At 42.5% G+C, this 24,141-nt stretch overlaps 1 protein-coding gene across 1 annotated transcript in view; it reads right to left on the reverse strand.

Annotated features, from left to right (window-relative positions):
• The window catches only part of LOC124722972, a 210,686-nt gene that overhangs the window by 91,157 nt on the left and 95,388 nt on the right, over positions 1–24,141 (reverse strand). Inside the window, exons 4-6 of the mRNA XM_047248140.1 lie at positions 20,909–21,120; positions 19,336–19,453; positions 19,048–19,224 (exon numbers count right to left, since the gene is read on the reverse strand). Coding sequence (XP_047104096.1) covers positions 19,048–19,224; positions 19,336–19,453; positions 20,909–21,120 — 507 coding nt within the window. The remainder of the gene's footprint in view (positions 1–19,047; positions 19,225–19,335; positions 19,454–20,908; positions 21,121–24,141) is intronic.

A 24,141-nucleotide genomic window follows, 5' to 3' on the forward strand; every position in this document is an offset into this window, starting at 1 on the left:
TTAAAATTGTCTGTAATGCAGTAAACATCCTTGATTACTGATTTGTTATTACTACCATTGTTATTGTTATTCGTCACCTCACAGAAGCTTTCCTCTCACTCATTGCTGCCGATGTACGTAACGAATGGATCAGGATGAATGGAATGTGGGATGTTTCGTCACGGAGAATATACACATTTACCTCTGCGTCTTGTGTTCAGGGTAATATGAAAATCTCACTAAGAGAAGACGACAACGGAATGCCGGTGATGCAGGCAATAATACCCAACTATTTCTTAACACCATGACAACAGACAAACTGGTGTCTCAGAGTATTTTGATTATAATTCGTTAGCCTTCTTACGACCTCGTTCTACTACCTCGTGGGAGCAGGCATAATATTTAGCTTTTCGAACACTGAGCAATAACACACAAAGATAGTAGATGGAAGGATACAAAGAAACAATCAGACTCATGGGTTTGGATCCAGTTCATCATTAGAAGATAAAACAAGACGGAAACATTACGAAAGCAATGAATACGCTGGTTAATATACATTATTTGTATAGATCTGAAGATGAAAAAGCGCAGATCTGCACAGTGCCCGCATCTGCACTTTAGTTTCTGTCTTAATGGGCATAATTTTTAGTTTCTTCTCTTCTGATTTTTCAAATGAATTGATTATCACGTGGCACAGAATAATTAGTTACATGCGTTTCTTATAGCTTCCATTTGCACCAACATTTTTCTACATTCACGTGCAATTCATGAAATTCTACTTGTATGATCACAATACTGCACATAGATGGAATCGATTTCGAGGTTCAAAGTGTTTGTTATCTTACTTTCCGTGACAGGTCTGCAAAGTTGATTTCCAAAGACTTTTTACTGTGCTGAAATAATCTTTTGTCACAAAGTAACAAGGTAAGTGTTTTACTCGTATATATTTTGTGGATCGTGATGGAAGATTATACACCTGAATCTTTGACACAACTGGTAGGAGAAAACGCTGCATATTAACCAAACCCTGCGCCTCCTCTGCGTATCCTCCTACGACACGAGCACGGGATTCTCCTCGCATACTGCTACAGAGCTGTTCCTAGCACAGCTGAGAATTGGCAACACTGTCACAAACATTTGACAACAATGTGACAGTGCAATCACTTCCGCGTATGGTACTGAATTGACTCGCTAAATTCACTTGATATTCCCTTTCCATTCAAATGACTCATGCTATACAATCCTCATGTAAACTAAGACACTGAGAAAGAAAATTCAAATTTTGGCTAAGGAAATACTATTCTGCACGTAAGTGACAACTCAGTGAACTAGTGAAATACTAGTGAAATAAAATACTCATCAAATAAAAACGGTTTTGTGCCTCCGTCGCTATCGAGTGAGAAACACAAATCGTGACAGATTTTATGGATCACCACTCAACAACATTAAAGCATTTTACACCGTCGAGAGTGAGGAGTGGAGCAGACGTTGTCGGCAGAAGGAGAGGCAGCGCAGTGTCTTAACACCTGCCGGTAGGCAGCGAACGGGTCCCAGAGAACTCAGACGCATGCGGTGCTCCGAGGCATGTGGTCGGCCAAGAAATCTCTCGCTAAAATATTGTTGAACCAAACTGTTATTACAAATTTGACAGAAAGCTAAATATATTAGAGATTCGCTTGAACTACACTCATAGCTTCATCACCGAGAGGAAAGGGGCGATAAAAAATTTGTCAACGTGTGCTTTCGGTTGCCAGACGTCGTACTAGCTAGTCTAGAGTTTTACCTCAACACTACAGTCGCAGTCAAGAGTGATGTACTCAGAATGCATCCAAGACTGCCTACAATGTTGCCAGATCGAACATATAGCTGGACATAGAATTCTGAGCAGAGCACGACTGTATTGTTCACCATACGTGAAGGACTCGGCGGTCAATTTTTTTGTCTAAGACTGTAACTACAACACATATTGCACGCTGAAGACCCAGGAGAATAAAAAAAAAACAAAATTAGTTTATGTGAGCAACGTTAACTATTGCGTTCGAAGTATCCATAGTATTGTATACGTGTGTGTAAACGCCTTTCAATGCCCACTCAAGGAAGACAAGGATACACAGTTCAGCTTCAATATTATAGATACACCTCAGTTTGTGGATGAACTCAGGTTGATAATCATTTTGAATATTTAGCAATTCTGCACCCATTGGTGTTAAACTCGATTTCAACCAATGATTTCCACAGCTACAGGAGCACTACTTGTGATATCATCTAGACAAAATACTTATGCAGTGGTATCAGATGAAAAGATCAACAGACACACACTGTGGGAAGTTTGTTTTACAACCTTCATACCAGGATAAAGGGTTTCTCCTATTTGAGATATCTGTGAATGTTGCTGCATAAGACAATTTAAGAAGAAACTAAATTCCTTCAGCTATGACAATGTTTAAAGAAAACGTCTTAACGGTACTAAATCGTGGTTTGTGAATCATTTACCTGCCGTACTCTGCCGCATTTCGCAGGAGGAAAAGGGGGACGAAATATCTCCCACTGGAACGTCATGTTTTGTTTAAACGATTACAAAATCAGGTAAAACGAACAGTGAGGTTGTCAGTATAAGCACTTTACTGTTGTCAGTATGATGTTGCACTGCCCAGGGCCTGCAATGATAAAGGGCCCATTTAGGTCATTCATATTGCATACAGAAGTTGAAGAGAGAGCACCACTAAATTCTACAATCCGTATGCACTGCACACAAACAGAAATTACTGTTACAGTGCACTTATGGAGCCCAATGAGTGAATTGCGTGTATTTCGGTGAGAAAGATAACTGGCAAACAGTCTTCACTACATTAGGTTACTCAAACTGATGTCACTCCGAGCTAGAATCTATGGTCTGCTACTAAGTGTAAGGTCAATGAGTCAGATGCGGGTTTTGCAACTGCGAAACACTTCCTAGATTACAGAAGCGAATATTAATTTTGAGTTGCGCGGGATTAGCCGAGCGGTCTCAGGCGCTGCAGTCATAGACTGTGCTGCTGGTCCTGGCGGAGGTTCGAGTCCACCCTCGGGCATGGGTGTGTGTGTTTGTCCTTAGGATAATTTAGGTTAAGTAGTGTGTAAGCTTAGGGACTGATGACCTTAGCAGTTAAGTCCCATTAGATTTCACACACATTTGAACATTAAATTTGAACTAATATTGTGAAAATTTTGAACTTTGATAGCTTAGAATGAAAATTCAAAAATGGTTCAAATGGTTCTGAGCACTATGCGACTTAACTTTTGAGGTCATCAGTCGCCTAAAACTTAGAACTAATTAAACCTAACTAACCTAAGGACATCACACACATCCATGCCCGGGGCAGGATTCGAACCTGCGACCATAGCGGTCGCTCGGCTCCAGATTGCAGCGCCCAGAACAGCACGGCCACTCCGGCCGGATAGAATGAAAATCTTTCTGTTTATTGCAAAGGAAAACAGTTGATTTTATAAAACATTCTCTGTCACACACAACTTGAAACAGGTCACCTCGACCAAATCATATGGAAGAACTGACAGCGACGCATATCGGAAGGCAGTAAGATCCCTTGGCTTTTGGTTTGGCACTATTCGACATCCATTTCTAGGCGCAAGTAAATGAAGAAAGGCAGCGCGTTTTTGTTATCAAGTAACGTCTCCATCAGTTACTTTAGTTTTAATGCAATCTAAAAGTAATTGCTGGTGTTTGATATTAACATGAAAAGGATTCCGTAGACAGGGAAAGAAACTGTTCTTAGGCAACTACTTCTATAATAACCAAAAGGCATTAAATGATCTTCAAGCACATGTGTTCCAGCAGCGGTATGAAGAAGATGATAGTAATAATGACGGTAATAATCGAATTATCAGGTAACTTCACACTTCACAGTGGGTTTACTCGAACTAAGAAATTTGCTGAATTAGTGAAAATTTCAAAATGGCTTCACATCGAGGCTATGATGCCCAGAAGAGGCTTTACATCCTGCTGACATGAGAATAACATAATGTCCGCGTCAGAAGCTTGCTTCTACTTAATCATTTAATAGACTCGCATTTTTTCCACCGTGTTAAGTTTGTAAGCTAAGCACATCATCCGTTACAACATACTCCTAGCTCTGGGAAATGTGGCCACAATGGTCTGGTGGAACGAACTATCACAGATGCAATGCGTGGGTTCAGGCATTTACTTTTAAGGGGCACAAACAAATTTACTTTACCTCTGGTAAACTCAAGAGATAGACGTTATAATCCAGAATCAGCATTAAACATCACGTTCCTTCATTACCAACTGGGCAGAGCCGGTTTACGTTGGAAAATGACATAGGCGGAAGTCATGGTAAACAGAAATACTGTCGCCAGTAAACTTACTTACATTAGAATATTTTATTTTATTTGATGAATCGATAGCCATTTAAAGGAACAGGGCTCTTATTTTACTTGTACTTGATTGAACTAGAGATTCTGAAAAATTTGGTGTGGACTGTGATTGGAATTCGTATCTCCTCTTTCGAGGATCTGAGTCTCTCGGAACAGTATATTTCAATCATTTCGTTCCTTTTCCCAAGACTGCAGTCTTCTCTAGGTCTCCTAGAAAGGTAAGTATGTGGGTCCGAATCCTGATCCTGTACAAAAATATTCATAATTTCATTTCAAGCCCTATCGCGTGCACACCGGCCTGCTTGTGAAAATTGACGTGCACTTTTAATGTCTGTTCATGTGTTGCCAACAACTGAAATAGGTGTCGCTATTTCTGGTCAAACACGCACACATCTTACTGTTGGTGAGTAAGCAATTGATACTTAAGCTATATTTGTGGATGATAAAGGACGGTAGGTGTGCGGTTCGACTGTCGCTCAGACACAAAAATTTGTATCCATATTTTAAATTCAAACACCTAGCAGCTGGTAAGAAAAACCGATACGCAACATTTGGTTTTACTTAATTAACAATCCGATTACGTGGTGGGTTCGTATCTCCATCGCAGAACTTCACATCATGCACTTCATCTTTAAATGCATGCACACTTTGTTACTTCTGAATGGAGGTATATCAGACATATTTCGTGGTTAGTTAACAGGGACGAAAGGGTCTTGATAGGAGTCCTGGTTTATTAGAAAAACTGTCATCTTTTATTTTCAAGTTTAGTTTTGCTTACTGATATTGGCGAAAATGTCGGTAATTCATGGCTCTTCATGGCTAGTCAGCAATATGATTAGATTAGATTAGACTAATACTTGTTCCATAGATACTGAATACGACATTTCGTAATGATGTGAAATGTGCCGTTTTAATGAAAGATTTCTTTACATACCATGATTCAATTTCTTTACAAAAATTTTTTACTCTCTCTCTCTCATTCTTTTTTATTTTTATCTATCTCTCTCCCCCACTCTCTTCTCTCTCTCACACACAGACACCCACACACACTCTTTTTTATTTTTATTTGTTTGTGTTCTCGACTATCGGCGAGGCACGAAAACGTCCATGAATGAGTTTCTTTGTCTTGTGTACATTTACGAAAAAAATATAGAAACATCTATGAGAGATACTGATTTATAACACTTAGTTTGCAGTCAGTTCTGAGTATTATTAGTAACTGCGCTCCAGTCCCTAAACCTAGTTACAGAAACGCGAATCAGACGCATTACGTATTCCAGACTGTAGCAGCCGCGTCTTTGAGACGCCAGCTATGGTCACTTCCCAGCCCGCTGTAGGATCACATCTGTACGTCTTCTCCGTGCTGGTACTGTAACTGAGATTTGGCAACAAGGCAAGGTATGTTTGGCAACTCTGTGATCAACGAGTTACTTCCTGGTGTTCAAGGAATTACGCCTCAAAGTTCACTTGACTTTTCCTGTCATTCCCATTGAATAATCTGAGTTATTATCGATTGAGGTGTGACAGAAGATTGTAAATTTATGGTTTTCAGCCCAGGAAAGTCGTTGCACGGGGAAATCGCAACTAATCTCGTCCTTTAAATAGCGGATTACGAGTTCTAGCCACTACTGGCCTCGTAAGAGAAAACGAAGATACATACTTCTTCGCTAGGTCTGTGGTAATGCGCTGAGCTATGAAAAAGCGTCTCTAATGGTTCGCAGTTCCAGTCTAGTTGACAGTAACGTTTTTACCCCTTCTGTGAAAGAGCTACAAGCAGTCAGATCAAACATCGATAAGGAAATCGCAAGAAAATACTTCCGGCTCATTTCGCAAGTGTGGAAAACTTACAATTCTGCACAACAGGTAACGCCTCTTTCCGCTGCTGACAAGCAAATTTTAGATTTCTAGGAATACATAACTTTATTTATGAAATGCCACATTTGCATACCTCTTCAGTATGACACAGCATACCAATTAAACACAGACCGAATCGAAATCGAAGTGAGTAGTATTTTAGTAATTCGTGCCGATAGAGGCACGCTCGTGTACAGATACTCAGTTTTATTAAAACAGACTTTTGTCATAAGGTTCTCGTGGGTACTTTTATTTCATTTCTTATAATACAATGCACAATTTTAGTAAGGTTTCTTGTAGTGTTGTTACAGCAATAGTAAACATGAGAGAGAAATTAATCATCAACCATATATGCGAATTCTCTTATGTTATTTATAACAGTCTGACAATGCACATGCAGTTTATTGATTACATGCATGTAGAAAACTCGTTCTGAGTAAAAGCTGTCAAACAAGCTTTGAAGAAGAAGAAAATGCTACTATCACACGACAGCTAATGTAGAAAATACTTTACTGACGTATTTTGCCACGATGTGCTCTCCCCATATATAATACAAAAGTTTCGAGATGCACCTGTTGCCTGGCCGTCTACTAAACCTGAAAAGCACAAAATGTCGCATAAGTTAGCACTTTTTCAACATGAGATTGTTTTGGGTTGAGAAGTGACGGGAATTATGTTCAAAGTTCCATTATATTGATAACTTCAGCAGCCAGCAGAATTGCGTTTTAAAAAATGTAGCAGTGAATGCACTCGAATTCGCGACGTCTTATCTACGGTGCTACCAGCTTACACGTAGCTACAGCAGTTCCAGAAGTCGACAACGACTCCACCAGAGCTACCACATTTCACAGTGCTGTGAGATAATGCATATGGCCAGATCTAGACTTCTGAGAGACAGACAGTTACAGCTTTTCTTTTGCACTGCACAACGTTTTCAAGAAACAGATAGCGCAATAGAGTAGCTCTAGTAAAAAGGAACACTTCCTATTTAAATTTCTGCATCCTACACTGTTGGCAGTTCTGTGTAGGTGGCAGTTACGTGATTGTATTTCGGTGATTACAAAATAGAGTCGATTGTATGCACAGGGTAGCCGAGGCAGCTAGTTCAAGGTGATTTGGTCAACCAAGTAAATGAATGTACTGAACATGCTGCAAACCACTACAGGGAGCCTGTGTGTGAAAAATCTCATCCAGTGTGGTGCAACGGCGTTACGGTAGAAAAATGAATCACAGAGAACATGATACGGTGGTCTGTTGGATTGATTAAAGTTTTATATACTTATGGTGTGAGTTCGATTCCAACTTCTGCCGATGATTTTTGATAGGGAGAGACAGATTCTGTTCTCTTCTGGTTACCCCAGGTGAAGAAGGTATCATGCCATTGTGGTCTGAAATTCACATTAAACATGATATTCCTTCTCTGCCAAGTAGACGTTAGGTTGAACCACAATAAAGTCAGGAGTGGCCACATGTAGAAATTCTATTACCAGTAACCTTTCTTATACTAGTTCTTTATTTCTAGTGACGAAACAACCGCTATGTATGGTCACAGGACACTTATTGCATTTTTTATTTGAGCTTCTGTAGGTCGATAAAATTGGTTCTGAACTGGGAATGAAGCTCATCCCGCCCATAACGCGGAATTTGATCCCTTCGTGACAACACAGCTAGACAACAATTTGTTGTTTGTTCAAAACTGCAGATTCCTGAACGTATACACATATTGCGCGTGAATGGATTCGAATCCTGGCCCGGAACTAAAGTTTTCATTATGTTTTATCAAGTTATAGCACGAGAACATCTATCTGCTGGTGGGTCATAATTTTGATTTTAATGTATTTTTATCCGTTGTCAACACTAACGATATCTAACGGTTTTGCCTCCTAGTGAGAGAGAGAACTATTTGAGAGATCACTGTAAGCTCAAGGATGTTATTCAAGGCTGCTGGTGCAGAGACGTTCGGTAGCAGACGTCTCTTTGTGTGCAGCCAACAACGGTGTGTGTTGGGCTCGATTCCCAGTCAGCACTGAAATCTTCGTCATATTATTTCTAGTTCAAACATGCTCACATGTCGCTGTGGTGTAAAAAACCCATATTTAACGTTCGTTTTCTCTAGAATGTAACAGCGATAGGTGCCTGGTTAGAGTCCTGGGAAGGAAAAAATTAATGTTTCTTCTCGTCATTTCAGTTACAGCTAGCTACTACCGAGAAAATCCGATATGTCACAGTTGACTGTGCTTCGACATCAATCCGATTAGGTTCTGGGTTTGAGTCCCTGTCCAAAACAAATCTTGACTTCACGGCATTTCAAGTAATTTACTGGTGAAGAAGCAATATTTAACATCTCTCGTAGTTCGTTAACAGGGACAATAGACGCTGTGTAGGAATTCCCGTCCATTAAAAATGTTTACGTTACGTAATTTAAAGTTGATATTTGCTAACTGATACTGTCTAAAATCGAGGTATATCACTCTCTGTATGCCTAGTCAGGAATGACTGTTAGTTTCCGATAGTCACGAAATCTTTACTTAGTCTGCATGACCTGGGTTTGAATCCATATGCAGAACGAGACGGTTCGTCATGTCATTTGAAGTTCATACATATTCTAAACTAGCTGCTCGTGAATAACTTAAATTTTTAATGTCATTTTGTGTTAAATAATAGGTACGGTATGTTACTTTGAAGAGAAAATCATGAATACGACCAACTTACTACGTGCATTACCTATCTGACGTAGTAATGAGAGTGGTAATATTTCAGGTATGTCATTTATTGTAATAAATGTGTGCTTACAAGCCTTAAGGACAGTCCTGTCTGTGAGAAGGTGTTCCCTGACATTTGTAGTATCGTGGTATTACTTTACATCTTATGTTATTGCGATACAGAACAGTGTTTTCTAGTGGTGACTTGTTGGAACCATTTTCAATAGTCAAACGACTGTACCGAGGAGCGATTAGAGGATCTGCTAGACAGCTGCGTTATGTGGGTTGCATGCGAATCAGGAGAAATACAATTCAGGTCGTTCGGATACTTTTGAGCATGACTGTACATCTGCCTAATATCGTATAGGGCCCCCGCGAGGACGCAGAAGTGCCGCAACACGACGTAGCATGGACTCGACTAATGTTTGAAGTAGTGCTGGAGGGCATTGACACCATGAATTCTGCAGGGCTGTCCATAAATACATAAGAGTACGGGGGGGTGGGGGGGGGGTGGAGATCTCTTCTGAAGGTTGCTTACCTACGTGTCACCTGTCAGAGTCATATCTAGACGTATCCAGGGATCCATATCACTCCAAGTGCACACGCCCCACACCATTATACAGCTCCTGTCAGCTTGAACAGTCCCTTGCCGACTTTCAGGGTCCATGGCTTCATAAGGTTATCTCCATACTCGTACACGTCCATGCGCTTGATACAATTTGAAGCGAGACTCGTCCGACTAGGCAACATGTTTCCAGTCATCAACAGTCCAATGTCGGTGTTGACTGGCCCTGACGAAGCGTAAAGCTTTGTCTCGTGCAGTCATCAAGGATACACGAGTGCGCCTTCGGCACCGAAAGCCCATATCGATGATTCCAGAATCTGATTTTCACTCTGCAGCGGAGTGTGGTTGGCTCTGAGCACTATAGGACTCAACATCTTAGGACATAAGTCCCCTAGAACTTAGAACTACTTAAACCTAACTAACCTAAGGACATCACACACACCCATGCCCGAGGCAGGATTCGAACCTGCGACCGTAGCAGTCCCGCGGTTCCGGACTGCAGCGCCAGAACCGCACGGCCACCGTGGCCGGCAGCGGAGTGTGCGCTGATATGAAACTTTCTGGCAGATTAAAACTGTGTGCCGGACCGAGACTCGAACTCGGGCCCATTGCCTTTCGCGGGCAAGTGCCCTACCAACTGAGCTACCCAAGCCCGACTCACGCCCCGTCCTCACAGCTTTATTTCTGCCAGTACCTCGTCTCGGGTCTAGTGTAGCAGGGGATACAACCCGTCGGCTTTGGACAATGACGTCACAAGTCGCCAGATAGCAGTTTACCATTTTCGCTTTCGCTGTTATGTTTCAGTTTCGTTTTTTTACTGATTGCTTAATAAAGTGGATCTGTTTATTCTATCTCGTGAGATTTTTTTTTTAAAAGCCAAAAAACACTTATCAGCCACTGAAGGGAGCTACAACACTAAGAAGAATCGCTTCTCGATTGGCGACTTGTGACGTCAATGTCCAAAGCCGACGGGTTGTATCCCATGCTACACTAGTCCCCTCGTCTCCTACCTTCCAAACTTTACAGAAGCTCTCCTGCGAACGCTGCAGAACTAGCACTCCTGCCAGGAAGTTTCATATCAGCGCGCACTCCGCTGCGGACTGAAAATCTCATTCTGGAAACATCCCCCAGGCTATGGCTAAGCCATGTCTCCGCCGTATCCTTTCTTCCAGGAGTGCTAGTTCTGTAAGGTTCGCAGGAGAGCTTCTGTAAAGTTTGGAAGGTAGGAGACGAGGTACTGGCAGAAGTAAAGCTGTGAGGAGGGGGCGTGAGTCGTGCTTGGGTAGCTCAGTTGGTAGAGCACTTGCCTGCGAAAGGCAAAGATCCCGAGTTCGAGTCTCGGTCTGGCAAACAGTTTTAATCTACCAGGAAGTTTCATATCGATGATGTTTCGTTGAATGGTTCGCTCTCTGACATTTGTTGATGGTCCAGCATTGACATCTGCTGCAATTTGCGGAAGGGTTGCACTTCTGTCACGCTGAATGATTCTCCTCAGTCGTCGTTGGTCCCGTTCTTGCAAGATCTTTTTTACGGCTGCAGCGATGTCGGAGATCTGATGTTTTTCTGGATTCTTGATATTCACAGTACACTCGTGAAATGGCTGTACGGGGAAATTCTCACTTCATCGCTACCTCGGAGATGCTGTGTCCCATCGCTCGTGCCCTGACTGTAACAGCACGTTCAAATTCGCTTAAATCTTGATAACCTGCCATCGTAGCAGCCGTAACCGATCTAACAACTGCGCCAAACACTTGTCTTATATGGGCGTTGCCGACCTCAGCACCGTATTCTGCCTGTTTACATATCTCCGTATTTGAATACGCGTACCTATACCAGTTTCTTTGGCGCTTCAGTGTATATGCCTACATACTTCTGATGGGGAGACTTTCTCTTGCCAGAAATCCTTCAAGAAGCGACAATTACGTGTAAGATTGTCCGTGCTGGCACTGCTGACTACAAATTACCATTGCATGTGGTCTTTCTTTATCACGAAGCAATCTTCAACGCTACTGTGTGCTTTGCTGCCTGCGTGTAACCTAAATTAACCGAAGGACAAACACGCACACCCATGCCCGAGGGAGGACTCGAACCTCCGCCGGGACCAGACGCACAGCCCATGACTGCAGCGCCTAAGACCGCTCGGCTAATCCCGCGCGGCGCATCGCCTTCGACTGCAAAGATACAAAACAATGCTGCGACGAATTCAGCGGAGCGTGCTTCTTAGGCCCACTAGTGCCATTCGCACTACACCTGTCGAGGGTGATTTTCGGGATATATCCGATGGATATCGTGGTACGTTATAGGGCAGAGTTGTATGGGTTGCGGCGTGACTAATATGATCATGTGTAGAGGTCACAGGAGCTCATATTACTAATAAACGACTCTTAAGACACTGAAAATTATATGAAAGGTTATCTGACTGGGGCAATAGAAGCACTGGAATGTAGATACAGTATATAACATATTCGCAAGCATTACGAACAGGCTCAAACAGCGCGACATTGTCCCTACTCAAGGTATGATGTACGAATTAGCAGGTCATGATTCATCTCCCAAACTTCTGCACCGAATGGGATGTAGTAACACACCAGGCTGTGAATGTGGAGAGGAAGGCTCCGCTGATTCTGTAGTTTTCAGTTGGCCCCGTTTCCATGTAGCGAGGTAATGCAGACAATTGGACTGCGACCTGCAAACAATTGCAAGTGACCGAAATTTTTGTATTACAGTTAATATATCCATAACACAGCTGCTCAACTTTCAGTGAATAAGATGAAGTCCGTGGTTTCCAAGCTGGGGGTCATTACCCTCTGAGGGGGAAAATGAAATTTTCTGAGGGGTAAAAACTAAACGATTAAATTCTGTTTAATTACGATACTAAATTATTTTCAAAGCATCAATCCTATTACCATAATTTTGTAGGACTCTAATACTGTTTATATAAGTTACCAATAATTACTTTTTCTCAATTAGTAGCATTAATGCGATGTAGGTTACAGGTTCCTCATATAGTCCACCCACTACACACTGTCCCATACAACGCTGATGATAAAAGTGAGACACATGCGTCAGGAATGGTAAACATCAAAAGAAAAGGTCTTCTCCAAATTGTAGACAGCACCTGCAGTTGTCAGAAATTGATTTGTTTCTCGCTTCAAAACAGATAAACGAATTAATTGACAGCACGGCACAGCAGTAACTATATAGGGGCTACTCAGCGCTGTACGCAGTATTATTATTATTATTATTATTAGTGGCTGTTTTCAGACTCAAAGCATTAACAGGCTGAAGACTTCCAATTTATTCCAGCTGAGAAGCAGGGAGTGCAGCAATCAAGTGATTTACGAACAGTAAGTATAGTGCACACATTTTAACTTGATTGATTTTAAATGGAGTTGCAGTGTACAGTCAAGTAAGTGCCGCAATGGAGAGAAGTAATGCAGCCGAAACATGTTTTGTAATAAGTGAATAGTTAGCTTTCTTATCTGAGAATTACTCGCGATGCACCACAAATTCCTTCGTCATTCATTCTAACACACACACACACACACACACACACACACACACACACATACGTACATACAAAAACTAAATATCATTCGTCTTTCATCATTTTAAAAATAAAGGTGCTCAAATAAAAGTCTTTCATTCTGCAGTTTAGTTAGGTGCTAAGGTTGGTGATAATGTTGGGGCGAGGGGGAGGGGGGGGGGCAACATACGGTTTGGTGGAGGGAGGGCAGGGTACTAGCTAATGTCTAATTGCATTCAGGGCTAATGGTCTAAGAAAGGTTGGGAACCACCGGATTAAGTGGACACTCAATATCAAAATAACGTCAACAGGTCACAAGAAGTTTCTTCTCCATCATGGAGAATGAGAGGCACATATACACTGGTTAGCCAAAACATTATGACCACTGCCCAACGCGACGCTGCATGCGGTCACGTGACGTGTTAACAAAAGTATACCAACGGAGCAGATACGGACGGGGGATGACCCTAGCGAAGATAAGGGCCGCAAATGGGGAAATCCACTGAGATAAGCGACTTTGACAAAGGGCAGGTTATTATTACGCAGAGTCTGTGAACGAGTATCTCAAAAGCGGCGAAGCTGGTAGAATGTGCACGTGCTACTGTCGTGAACATCTACGGAAAGAGGTAGAGGGAAAGTGAAACTACCACTAGTCGCTAAATGGTTGGACGTCGAAGACTCTTCACAGAACGTGCGCACTGAGCGAGGTGGTGCAATGGTTAGCACACTGGACTCGCATTCGGGAGGACGACGGTTCAATCCCGTCTCCAGCCATCCTGATTTAGGTTTTCCGTGATTTCCCTCAATCGTTTCAGGCAAATGCCGGGATGGTTCCTTTGAAAGGGCACGGCCGATTTCATTCCCAATCCTTCCCTAACCCGGGCTTGCGCTCCGTCTCTAATGACCTCGTTGTCGACGGGACGTTAAACACTAACCACCACCACAGAACGTGCGGTTCGGAGGCTTGTCTGCGCTATAGATAGACGGTGATCTGTGGCATCTCTGCCGAAAGAGCACAATGCTGGTGCACGCACAAGTGTTTCGGAGTACACAGTCCATTGTACATTGTTCAATATGGAGCTCCACAGCAGACCATCCCTACGTGTTCACGTGTTGACTCAACGACATCAATTACGATTTCAGTGGGCATGGGACCATCGGGATTCGACCGTCGATCAATGGAAACGTGTCGGCTCTTCGGGTGAATCACATTTTTGCTACACTTGGTCGTTGGTCGTCTCCACAAACGTTGTCGTCATCGATGTGAATGGTGGCTCGAAACGTGCAGCGCGCCAAGGAAGCAGGCTGGCGGGAGCAGTTTTATGCTATGGGAGACATTCTCCTGTGTTTGCATGGACCTGTGGTAGTAATCGAAGACACGCTGACAGCCACGAACCAGCTGTACCCCTTCATGCTTGATGTCTTCGCCGACCGCGATGTCATCTTTCAGCAGTGTAATAATTGTCCGTGTCTCGGAGCCAGAACCGTATTTGAGGAGCATTATACTGAACTCACGTTGATGTCTTGGCGACCAAATTCGCTTGATGTAAATCCTATAGAACCCATCTGGGTCGCTATCTTTCGCCATCACGGCGTACGCAAGTCAGCGGCCCGTTATTTACGCGAATTACATAAGCTGTTCGTAGACATCTAATGTCACATACCTCCAGAATCTACCAACAAACTGTCGGATCCCTGATACGCAGGATCAGTTATGTATTTCGTTCCAACGACGAACGAACAAGCTAATAAGAAACTGGTCACAATGTTTTGCCACATTAGTGCAAATATGCATACGTATATAACAAAGAAAATGGCCACCACATGGGTATGCGTAGACTTGAGGATTGCCTAGGTATGCACATTCAAATGTGGGCAATCGACACTAGCGTGTCACTAATTGGTCTAGGATCAGGTATAATTTTAGTTAGTCGGCAAGAGTTTTACCGGGGCCGTCAGTAACATATCTAGTAACATAAGCTGGAAAGCATTCACTTAGACCTTGATATAATTCATTTTATTAGATGTTGCTTTTAGTTTATTACGTTTTCAATATTGTTTTGTTTACACATTAATATTAGCTATGGTTGCTGTTAAAATAATTTATAATAATACATATAAAATAAAACATTGTGTATCACCATGAGTATTTACTATATACTATCTGGCCGGCCGGAGTGGCCGAGCGGTTCTAGGCGTTACAGTCTGGAAACGCGCGACCTCTACGATCGCAGGTTCGAATCCTGCCTCGGGCATGGATGTGTGTGATGTCCTTAGTTTAGTTAGGTTTAAGTAGTTCTAAGTTCTAGGGGACTGATGACCTCAGCTGTTAAGTCCCATAGTGCTTAGAGCCATTTGAGACACCTTTTTTTTTTTTTTTATACGATCTGTTTAGATTTTCCAGGTATTAGGTCTAAAATTCATGACAAGAAATTGAATCTGATCTGCTTGCTAATGAAGTGTGAGTTGTGGAATACATGCTCACTCCGTTCACAAATGTCTGTATTATACCAGAAACAAAAATACACTACTGGCCATTAAAATTGCTACACGAAGAAGAAATGCAGATGATAAATGGGTATTAAAAAAAAAAAAAAAAAAAAAGAAGGTTCAAATGGCTCTGAGCACTATGGGACTTAACATCTGAGGTCATCAGTCCCATAGAACTTAGAACTACTTAAAACAAACTAACCTAACGACATCACACACATCCATGCCCGAGGCAGGATTCGAACCTGCGACCGTAGCAGCCTCGCGGTTCCAGACTGACCTGGAACGGCTCGGCCACACCGGCCGGCTAAACGGGTATTCATTGGACAAATATATTATACTAGAACCGACATGTGATTACACTTTCACGCAATTTGGGTGCATAGATCCTGAGGAATCAGTACCCAGAACAACCACCTCTGGCCGTAATAACGTCCTTGACACGCCTAGGCATTGAGTCAAACAGAGCTTGGATGGTGTGTACAGGTACAGCTGTCCATGCAGCTTCACCACGATACCACAGTTCATCAAGAGTAGTGACTAGCGCATTGTGACGAGCCAGTTGCTCGGCCACCATTGACCAGACGTTTTCAGTTGGTGAGAGATCTTGAGAATGTGCTGGACAGGGCAGCAGTCGAACATTTCCTGCATCCAGAAAAGCCCGTACAGGACCTGCAACATGCGGTCGTGCATTATCCTGCTGAAATGTCGGGTTTCGCACGGATCGAATGAAGGTAAAGCCACGGGTCGTAACACATCTGAAATGTAGCGTCCACTGTTGGAAGTGCAGTCAATGCGAAGAAGAGGTGACCGACACGCGTAACCATTGGCACCGCATACCATCACGCTGGGTGATACGCCAGTATGGCGATGACGAATACACGCTTCCAATGTGCGTTCACCGCGATGTCGCCAAACACGGATGCGACCATCATGATGCTGTAAACAGAACCTGGATTCATTCGAAAAAATGACGTTTTGCCCTTCGTGCACCCAGGTTCGTCGTTGAGTACACCATCGCTCCTGTCTATGATGCAGCATCAAGGGTAACCGCAGCCATGGTCTCCGAGCTGGTAGTCCATGCTGCTGCAAACGTCGTCGAACTTTTCGTGCATATGGTTGTTGTCTTGCAAACGTCTCCATCTGTTGACTCAGGGTTCGAGACGTTGCTGCACGATCCGTTACAGCCATGCGGATAAGATGCCTGTCATCTCGGCTGCTAGTGATACGAGGTCGTTGGGATCCAGCACGGCGTTCCGTATTACCCTCCTGAACCCACCGATTCCATATTCTGCTAACAGTCATTGGATCTCGACCAACGAGAGCAGCAATGTCGCGATACGATAAACCGTAATCGCGATAGGCTACAATCCGACCTTTATCAAAGTCGGAAACGTGATGGTACGCATTTCTCCTCCTTACACGAGGTATCACAACAACGTTTCACCAGGCAACGCCAGTCAACTGCTGTTTGTGTAAGAGAAATCGTTTGGAAACTTTCCTCATGTCAACACGTTGTCGGTGTCGCCACCGGCGCCAACCTTGTGTGAATGCTCTGAAAAGCTAATTATTTGCATATCACTGCATCTTCTTCCTGTCGGTTAAATCTCGCGTCTGTAGCACGTCATCTTCGTGGTGTAGCAATTTTAATGGCCAGTAGTGTATTTTCTATCGCTCGGTTCCGAGTTTACAAGGCAAACGATGCAACTGGCAGTCCCTTCCCAAATATTCTCAATTAGGACCTCAAATGCGTCACTCCGTTTTACTGGGGATTGGCTGCGAAAAAAGAGCTATATAATGTGCCACATTTCCACCAGTCCGCTTTGCGCGTTAGTGCAAGAAATGAAAAGCGTAACAATGTTTAGAAGGCGATATTTCAAATATACAAAATTATTTAACGTAATATTTAAACTGTACAGCGTTATGGTGGACCCAAGCCCGGAAGGAGGAGGCTCAAAAGTAACAACCTCGTAAAAAAGCCAGGGCTCACCTGGTCCGGGTGATAGCATTCTGTGAGCCTCCATGCTAGGTTTACAGTGAAGACTTCAGCGGTAGTGAAGGCGGAAAAAATGGATACTGGAGCGGCGGAACATGCGGAAGAAGCAACACAAGATAAAAATCAACAACGCATCTGACTTGCAGCAAGCGGTAAAGTGGCCAGCGTCCAGAGGTGCTGCTAGAAACATATTCCTCAGAGCTAACAACCCTGAGTAGTATCTTTAGGGGACTTGTCCCCTACTCAACAAGCAATCAACAGAGGAGATGCACTTTATAGAAATAATAGTAACGTTGCACACAAATCAAGATCAAACATAGCCCTATTTAAAAGTGGCAAAGCTAACTGATGTAATGAGCAAAAGAAGACTACAGTTTTATGGCCAGTTATACCGAATGGATAGTAACAGACTAACCAAGCCGATCTTCAACTTACTAAACAGCTACAAATCCAAACCCACATGGTTCGCCGAAATTGACAAAAATATGAGAAACAAAGGAATTAGTGTGGACATAACAGATAACAGAATACTTTTTAAAGGAGCAACATAAAACGCAGGATTTCAGGAAAGAAAGAGTCTGCAAATGGAAGAAAGTGGACGCAGGAAGAAAAGGAACGACACTCTCGAAGGATGAAGGAGGTCTGAGAGCAACGAAAATTTTAAAAAAAATTGGGAGGGACTGCCAGTTGCATCGTTTGCCTTGTTAACTCGGAACCGAGCGATCGAAAATATTTTTGTATCTGGTATAATACAGACATTTGTGAACGGAGTGAGCATGTATTCCATTACCCATACTTCACTAGCCAAAGAAGCAACCCAAAGTTGATTTATCGCACCCTCCAAATGGGTTATCTGAATAATTAAATAAAACTGAACAACATGAGAAATTAACAATATGTGAGGGAACCTACTTAAGGTTCAAAATGGTTCTGAGCACTATGGGACTTAACATCTATGGTCATCAGTCCCCTAGAACTTAGAACTACTTAAACCTAACTAACCTAAGGACATCACATAACACCCAGACATCACGAGGCAGAGAAAATCCCTGACCCCGCCGGGAATCGAACCCGGGAACCCGGGCGCGGGAAGCGAGAACGCTAACGCACGACCACGAGCTGCGGACACCTACTTAAGGGACCTGTTCAATGAGATGTTAAAAATTAAAGAAAGAAAGAAGGAAGGAAGGAAAAACAAGGTAAATATTAACAGACTTCTCTGGAAAAGGCTCATATTATAGTACCATAGGGAGATAGTTACCATTAAATAAGTTGTCTTTCATTTACAAACTGATAAATGGTTCCACGAGAATCGTATATCCATATCACAGTCGTTACAAAAACCGTAATATGTCACTTATTATAGTAAGTAGGCAATTGCACAGTTAGTGACGCGTGTATTTTTGGTGGTGTGTAATTGTTAACTTTCATAAATTACAATATTTATAGCCAATTCCTACAACAGATGAATATTCAAACAAGAACACAATCAAAGAATAGGTCTACACGACTTAGTACATACTTGAGTGCACAGTTATCTTACCTTGTAAATATTTTGTGAGTATTCAAATCCAGAAAGCTTAAGAATGTAATTTTTAGTCACAAGTGTATTATGTGATGAAATTGCTGTGTGTAGCCATCCATTATCATGAAGAAATATCATAACTTCACATAACTGAATCATGAAACTCTTCTTCTGCACTGGTGTGAAAATGACTTTCTGTAAAAGTAGCATGTGATAAATGACAAAGAAGAAAACCATTTGCGCTTTTGCGTAGGCTTTTCTGAGAATAGGCAAGTAGAAATTGATATTTAAGGGTATATTTCCAACCTTTTCGTGAATTAAATTATACAGTGAGTCCAATACGTCTTCAAACACCATTACAACATGATATCCTTCCATATGTAGTAGACCCATAAGTAAAAGGATGTTAGTGTGACGAATTTCTCTGGAAAAAATTTTTCATTTTATTTTTCATATTAATTAATGCAGAACACGTACCAAGTAAAACTGACAATAGTTGCTTTATCAGCCACTAAATATAATACTGTACTAACATTATTGCAACATTTCAGGAACTAGTACTCAGGTATTTCTTTTGTAAAGCCAGTAACAAAGACATTTTTGAGATCAACACTCTTAATATTTCACAATAAAATCCAAAAATTTTATTAAAATTACAGTTCACAATGAAGATAAGATAGAATGATCATATTTAATGATATATGTTACAGTAATTCACAATTATTCAGTGGTAATTTAAATGTAGTGCTCTTTTGGGAGAGGAAACGGGAAAGCAACGTGAAAAGAAATACTGAGAATGACATGCTAAGTGTCAAGAGTGTTAAATGACAGAACTAAAGAAGCAGCCGCCCAATCTAGAGTTACTTGGTTAGTTGCGTGTTTCATGGATGATTTGCACAATTGCTCATAATATAATGTGGCTAAAATACTGCGCTGAGCAGGCAAGTATACAAACAGTTAGACAGTCTGAATCACTGTCAGTTACTTGAACAAGTGATGATGATGATTTTTGGGTGAGGGGGCTAAACAGCAAGGCTTATTGAAGAATGCAATTGTGTAAAACCTCTAGCATGACTGTGAACTCTCAAATTAATAACTATAATGCTAATTCCACAACTAAATTGTTGTATAACTGTACAATACACATACAGCATGATAAGCAGGTAGTTAACGTTTCATCCTAGGCCTAAATGAGAGAACGAAGAAGTACCATTTTAAGGAAAAGAAGATAACACACAATGTTTATATCAGCTGTGACAATATTATTTTCACGTTTAAAATGTCCACACAAACGCGGTCACACACACACACACACACACACATACACACACACAAAGAGAAAGGGAATATGGTGAAAAACAAAGAGATTAGACTTCAACAGATGGAGGACTTTAGGGAAGTAAATTGGTGAACTGAAATGCTCGTCCCAACATCTTCATCACAACCAATCGTACACTAGAGCTCACAATGTGGACAAAGATCTTTTCTTGCAAATAAGTAACTTAGCCTACATTATCTAAATTAAAGATTTTTTATTTTAATCAAAGAATATTTTATGGAAAAGCACCATACGTCTGCAATGATTTATTCTGCCAGTCACGTAATGTTAAGTTCTTTTATCAGGAAACTTTTGCTACAATTACAATTACACCAAAACTGCGACTGTGTCAAAAATTTTTCATTAAATATACATTTCAGTCACGCGATCTCGGATAATTGTAGAAACGTGTTTTCTCTCCCAAACTGTAAAGACTACAAGGTAAGTTTAGGAGCTGTCGGAAAGCAATCGCTGCATAAATCACGAGTCTATCGTTAATGTTGTAATGTAAAGATATGTTTGCAGAAATGTTCATATTACCTCAATAAGTGAAATACTTACGTTAAGATATCTACCTCTCGCAGCGCAGTTTCGCTGTTATGCCCATCGCTGCGAGTTTTAATAGTGACGAACGTATGTCCGACACAAACCCTGTGTAATGCCACGTTGCCTTGTTGCAGGCAGTGCCATACGTCACGCTTGGGAAGCATCGTAGACTCCAAAATAGGTATGCCCATGTACCTCCCGCTAGCGAATATGTCCTTGTGACAAACCTAGAAACAAAATAAGTGTGCATGAAGATATGAAATGACGCTATTACCGACATAAACGTCACCACAATTTAAAATTACTTCTGATAAGCGATAGCATAACAGTGCCACCGTACAAAACATTAGTCAACGCCTTAAAATAAACACACTGGTGACAGTGGAACGCTGTGTAAGGTGTAGAACCAGTACCAGGTGGTCATGCGACGAGAAAGACAGCCCGCAGTGCTACGTCACGAGGATAGGTCTCGCTCGCTCCACCACCAGATCAGCTGACGAACTCCGTTTTTAAACCTGTTAACACTTAAATGGGTATTCACGTACAAACGAGAATTGCATATTCTACTGGAATCCGCTGTTATGGACTCTCACAATTTACTACAACGATCGGTTGTCCATAGGACTACTATCAGGTTGTTGCATAAGTTCGTAGCGTCTTTCCGTAAGTTCACAACAGATACACGTAACAGAGACTTTAATCATCAGTAATACACTACTGGCCATTAAAATTGATAAACCAAGAAGAAATGCAGATGATAAACGGGTATTCATTGGACAAATATATTATACTAGAACTGACGTGTGATTACATTTTCACGCAATTTGGGTGCATACATCCTGAGACATCAGTACCCAGAACAACCACCTCTAGCTGTAATAAAGGCCTTGATACGCCTGGGCGTTGAGTCAAACAGAGCTTGGATGGCGTGGACGGGTATAGCTGCCCATGCAGCTTCAACACGATACTACAGTTCATCAAGAGTAGTGACTGGCGTATTGTGACGAGCCAGTTGCTCGGCCACCATTGACCAGGCGTTTTCAATTGGTGCAACATGCGGTCGTGCATTATCCTACTGAAATGTAGGGTTTCGCAGGGATCGAATGAAGGGTAGAGCCACGGGTCGTAACACATCTGAAATGTAACGCCCACGGTTCAAAGCGCCGTCAATGTGAACAAGAGGTGACCGAGACGTGTAACCAATGGCACCCCATACCATAACGGCGGGTGATACGCCAGTATGGCGATGACAAATACACGCTTCCCATGTGCCTTCACCGCGATGTCGCCAAACACAGATGTGACCATCATGATGCTGTAAACAGAACCTGGATTCATCCGAAAAAATGACGTTTTGCCATTCGTGCACCCAGGTTCGTCGTTGAGTACACCATCGCAGGCGCTCCTGTCTGTGATGCAGCGTCAAGGGCAGCCGCAGCCATGGTCTCCGAGTTGATAGTCCGTGCTGCTGCAAACGTCGTCAAACTGTTCGTGCAGATGGTTGTTGTCTTGCAAACGTCCCCATCTGTTGACTCAGGAATCGAGACGTGGCTGCACGATCCGTTACAGCCATGCGGATAAGATGCCTGTCATCTCGACTGCTAGTGATTCGAGGCCGTTGAGATCCAGCACGGCGTTCCGTATTATCCTCCTGAACCCACCGATTCCATATTCTGCTAACAGTCATTGGATCTCGACCAAAGCGAGCAGCAATGTCGCGATACGATAAACCGTAATCGCGATAGGCTACAATCCGACCTTTATCAAAGTCGGAAACGTGATGGTACGCATTTCTCCTCCTTACACGAGGTATCACAACAACGTTTCACCAGGAACGCCGGTCAACTGCTGTTTCTGTATGAGAAATCGGTTGGAAACTTTCCTCATGTCAGCACGTTGTAGGTGTCGCCACCGGCGCCAACCTTGTGTGAATGCTCTGAAAAGCTAATCATTTGCATATCACAACATCTTCTTCCTGTCGGTTAAATTTCGCGTCTGTAACACGTCATCTTCGTGGTGTAGCAATTTTAATGGCCAGTAGTGTAAATTCTCCTTCACTATTTATAACACTCTGACAACGCTTGGGTAAATTTTCGATTCCGCGACTGTAGAAATCACTTGGTTTGAAGTGGAGAACTCGTCGAGGCATGTTCGGAGCGTATTTTCATACGGAGCAGAAGTTCCTTGAAGGTTGTTCGATAGAAGGCGGAAAAGGTTAAAAGCTGAGGACGTACTATCAGGTGAATAAGGTGGGTGAGGAATGACTTCCCAATCCGGCTCCTGTATAATGGTTTTTGTCAGTCCTGTAGAATGCGGGCGGGCTTAGCACCACTTCAGGCAGTGTTCCTGGTCGTTGTTGTGGGATCTCGTCTGCAAGACGCCTCATTTGACAATAAATGTCAGCAGTGATAGTTACACCTCGGAGAAGCAATTCGTAATACACCACACTGTTGCTAGTCCACCAGATGCATAACATTATCTTTTGTGACTTTGCGAAGGTCTTTGTACGAGGAGTTGCTGCTTTGTTTGGGCTAAACCATTCCTTGTTTCCATTATGTTAGCACCAAGCAGTAAAAGTATAGGTTAGGAATGGTCAGTGTGGAGCTGAACGTATGGTACCCACTGCTTTTTGTGCTTTCGGCTTACAGCATGTGGTATCCATACACCAGATTTTTGCATGCAAATGTAACACGATGGTGGAATGATCACAGTTCATCACATCTGCCAGTTTTCGAGTACATTGACATGAATCATTGTGGATTAATGCGTTTTAATATTCGTCACGAAACTCCAAAGGTTTGTGGTGAGTCATTAATTTCAAAACGATCTTCCTTAAAACGTAAAACCATTTTCTTGCCGTACTGTGTCCAGTGGTAATACACGACGCAAATATTTCTGGCTGCCTCCACTCCTGTCACCCCTCTACTAAACTCGGAGAGAATGTGTTGGAAATGTTCCGATTTCTCCACTTCTTAGGCGGTTTTCCACATCCCACTAGGTGAATACAGGGCTGGTCCCCACGTCCCGCCTCAGTTACACGGCTCGCAGAAATCTGAAGACATTCGCACTCTTTCGTGGATTACACTGGGCACAGACAGTTGGTGACCACTAATTCCGTCCCGGGGGGTACGGGATGGCGGCAGGAAGGGCATCCGGCCACCCCTTCAATTAACCTCGCCAAATCCGATTAACCATGCTGACCCTGCGTCCTTTCGGGAAACGGCACGAGCCAAAGAAAGAAAGAAAGA

Source organism: Schistocerca piceifrons, chromosome X, assembly GCF_021461385.2.
Source record: "Schistocerca piceifrons isolate TAMUIC-IGC-003096 chromosome X, iqSchPice1.1, whole genome shotgun sequence".
Classification (NCBI taxonomy): domain Eukaryota; kingdom Metazoa; phylum Arthropoda; class Insecta; order Orthoptera; family Acrididae; genus Schistocerca; species Schistocerca piceifrons.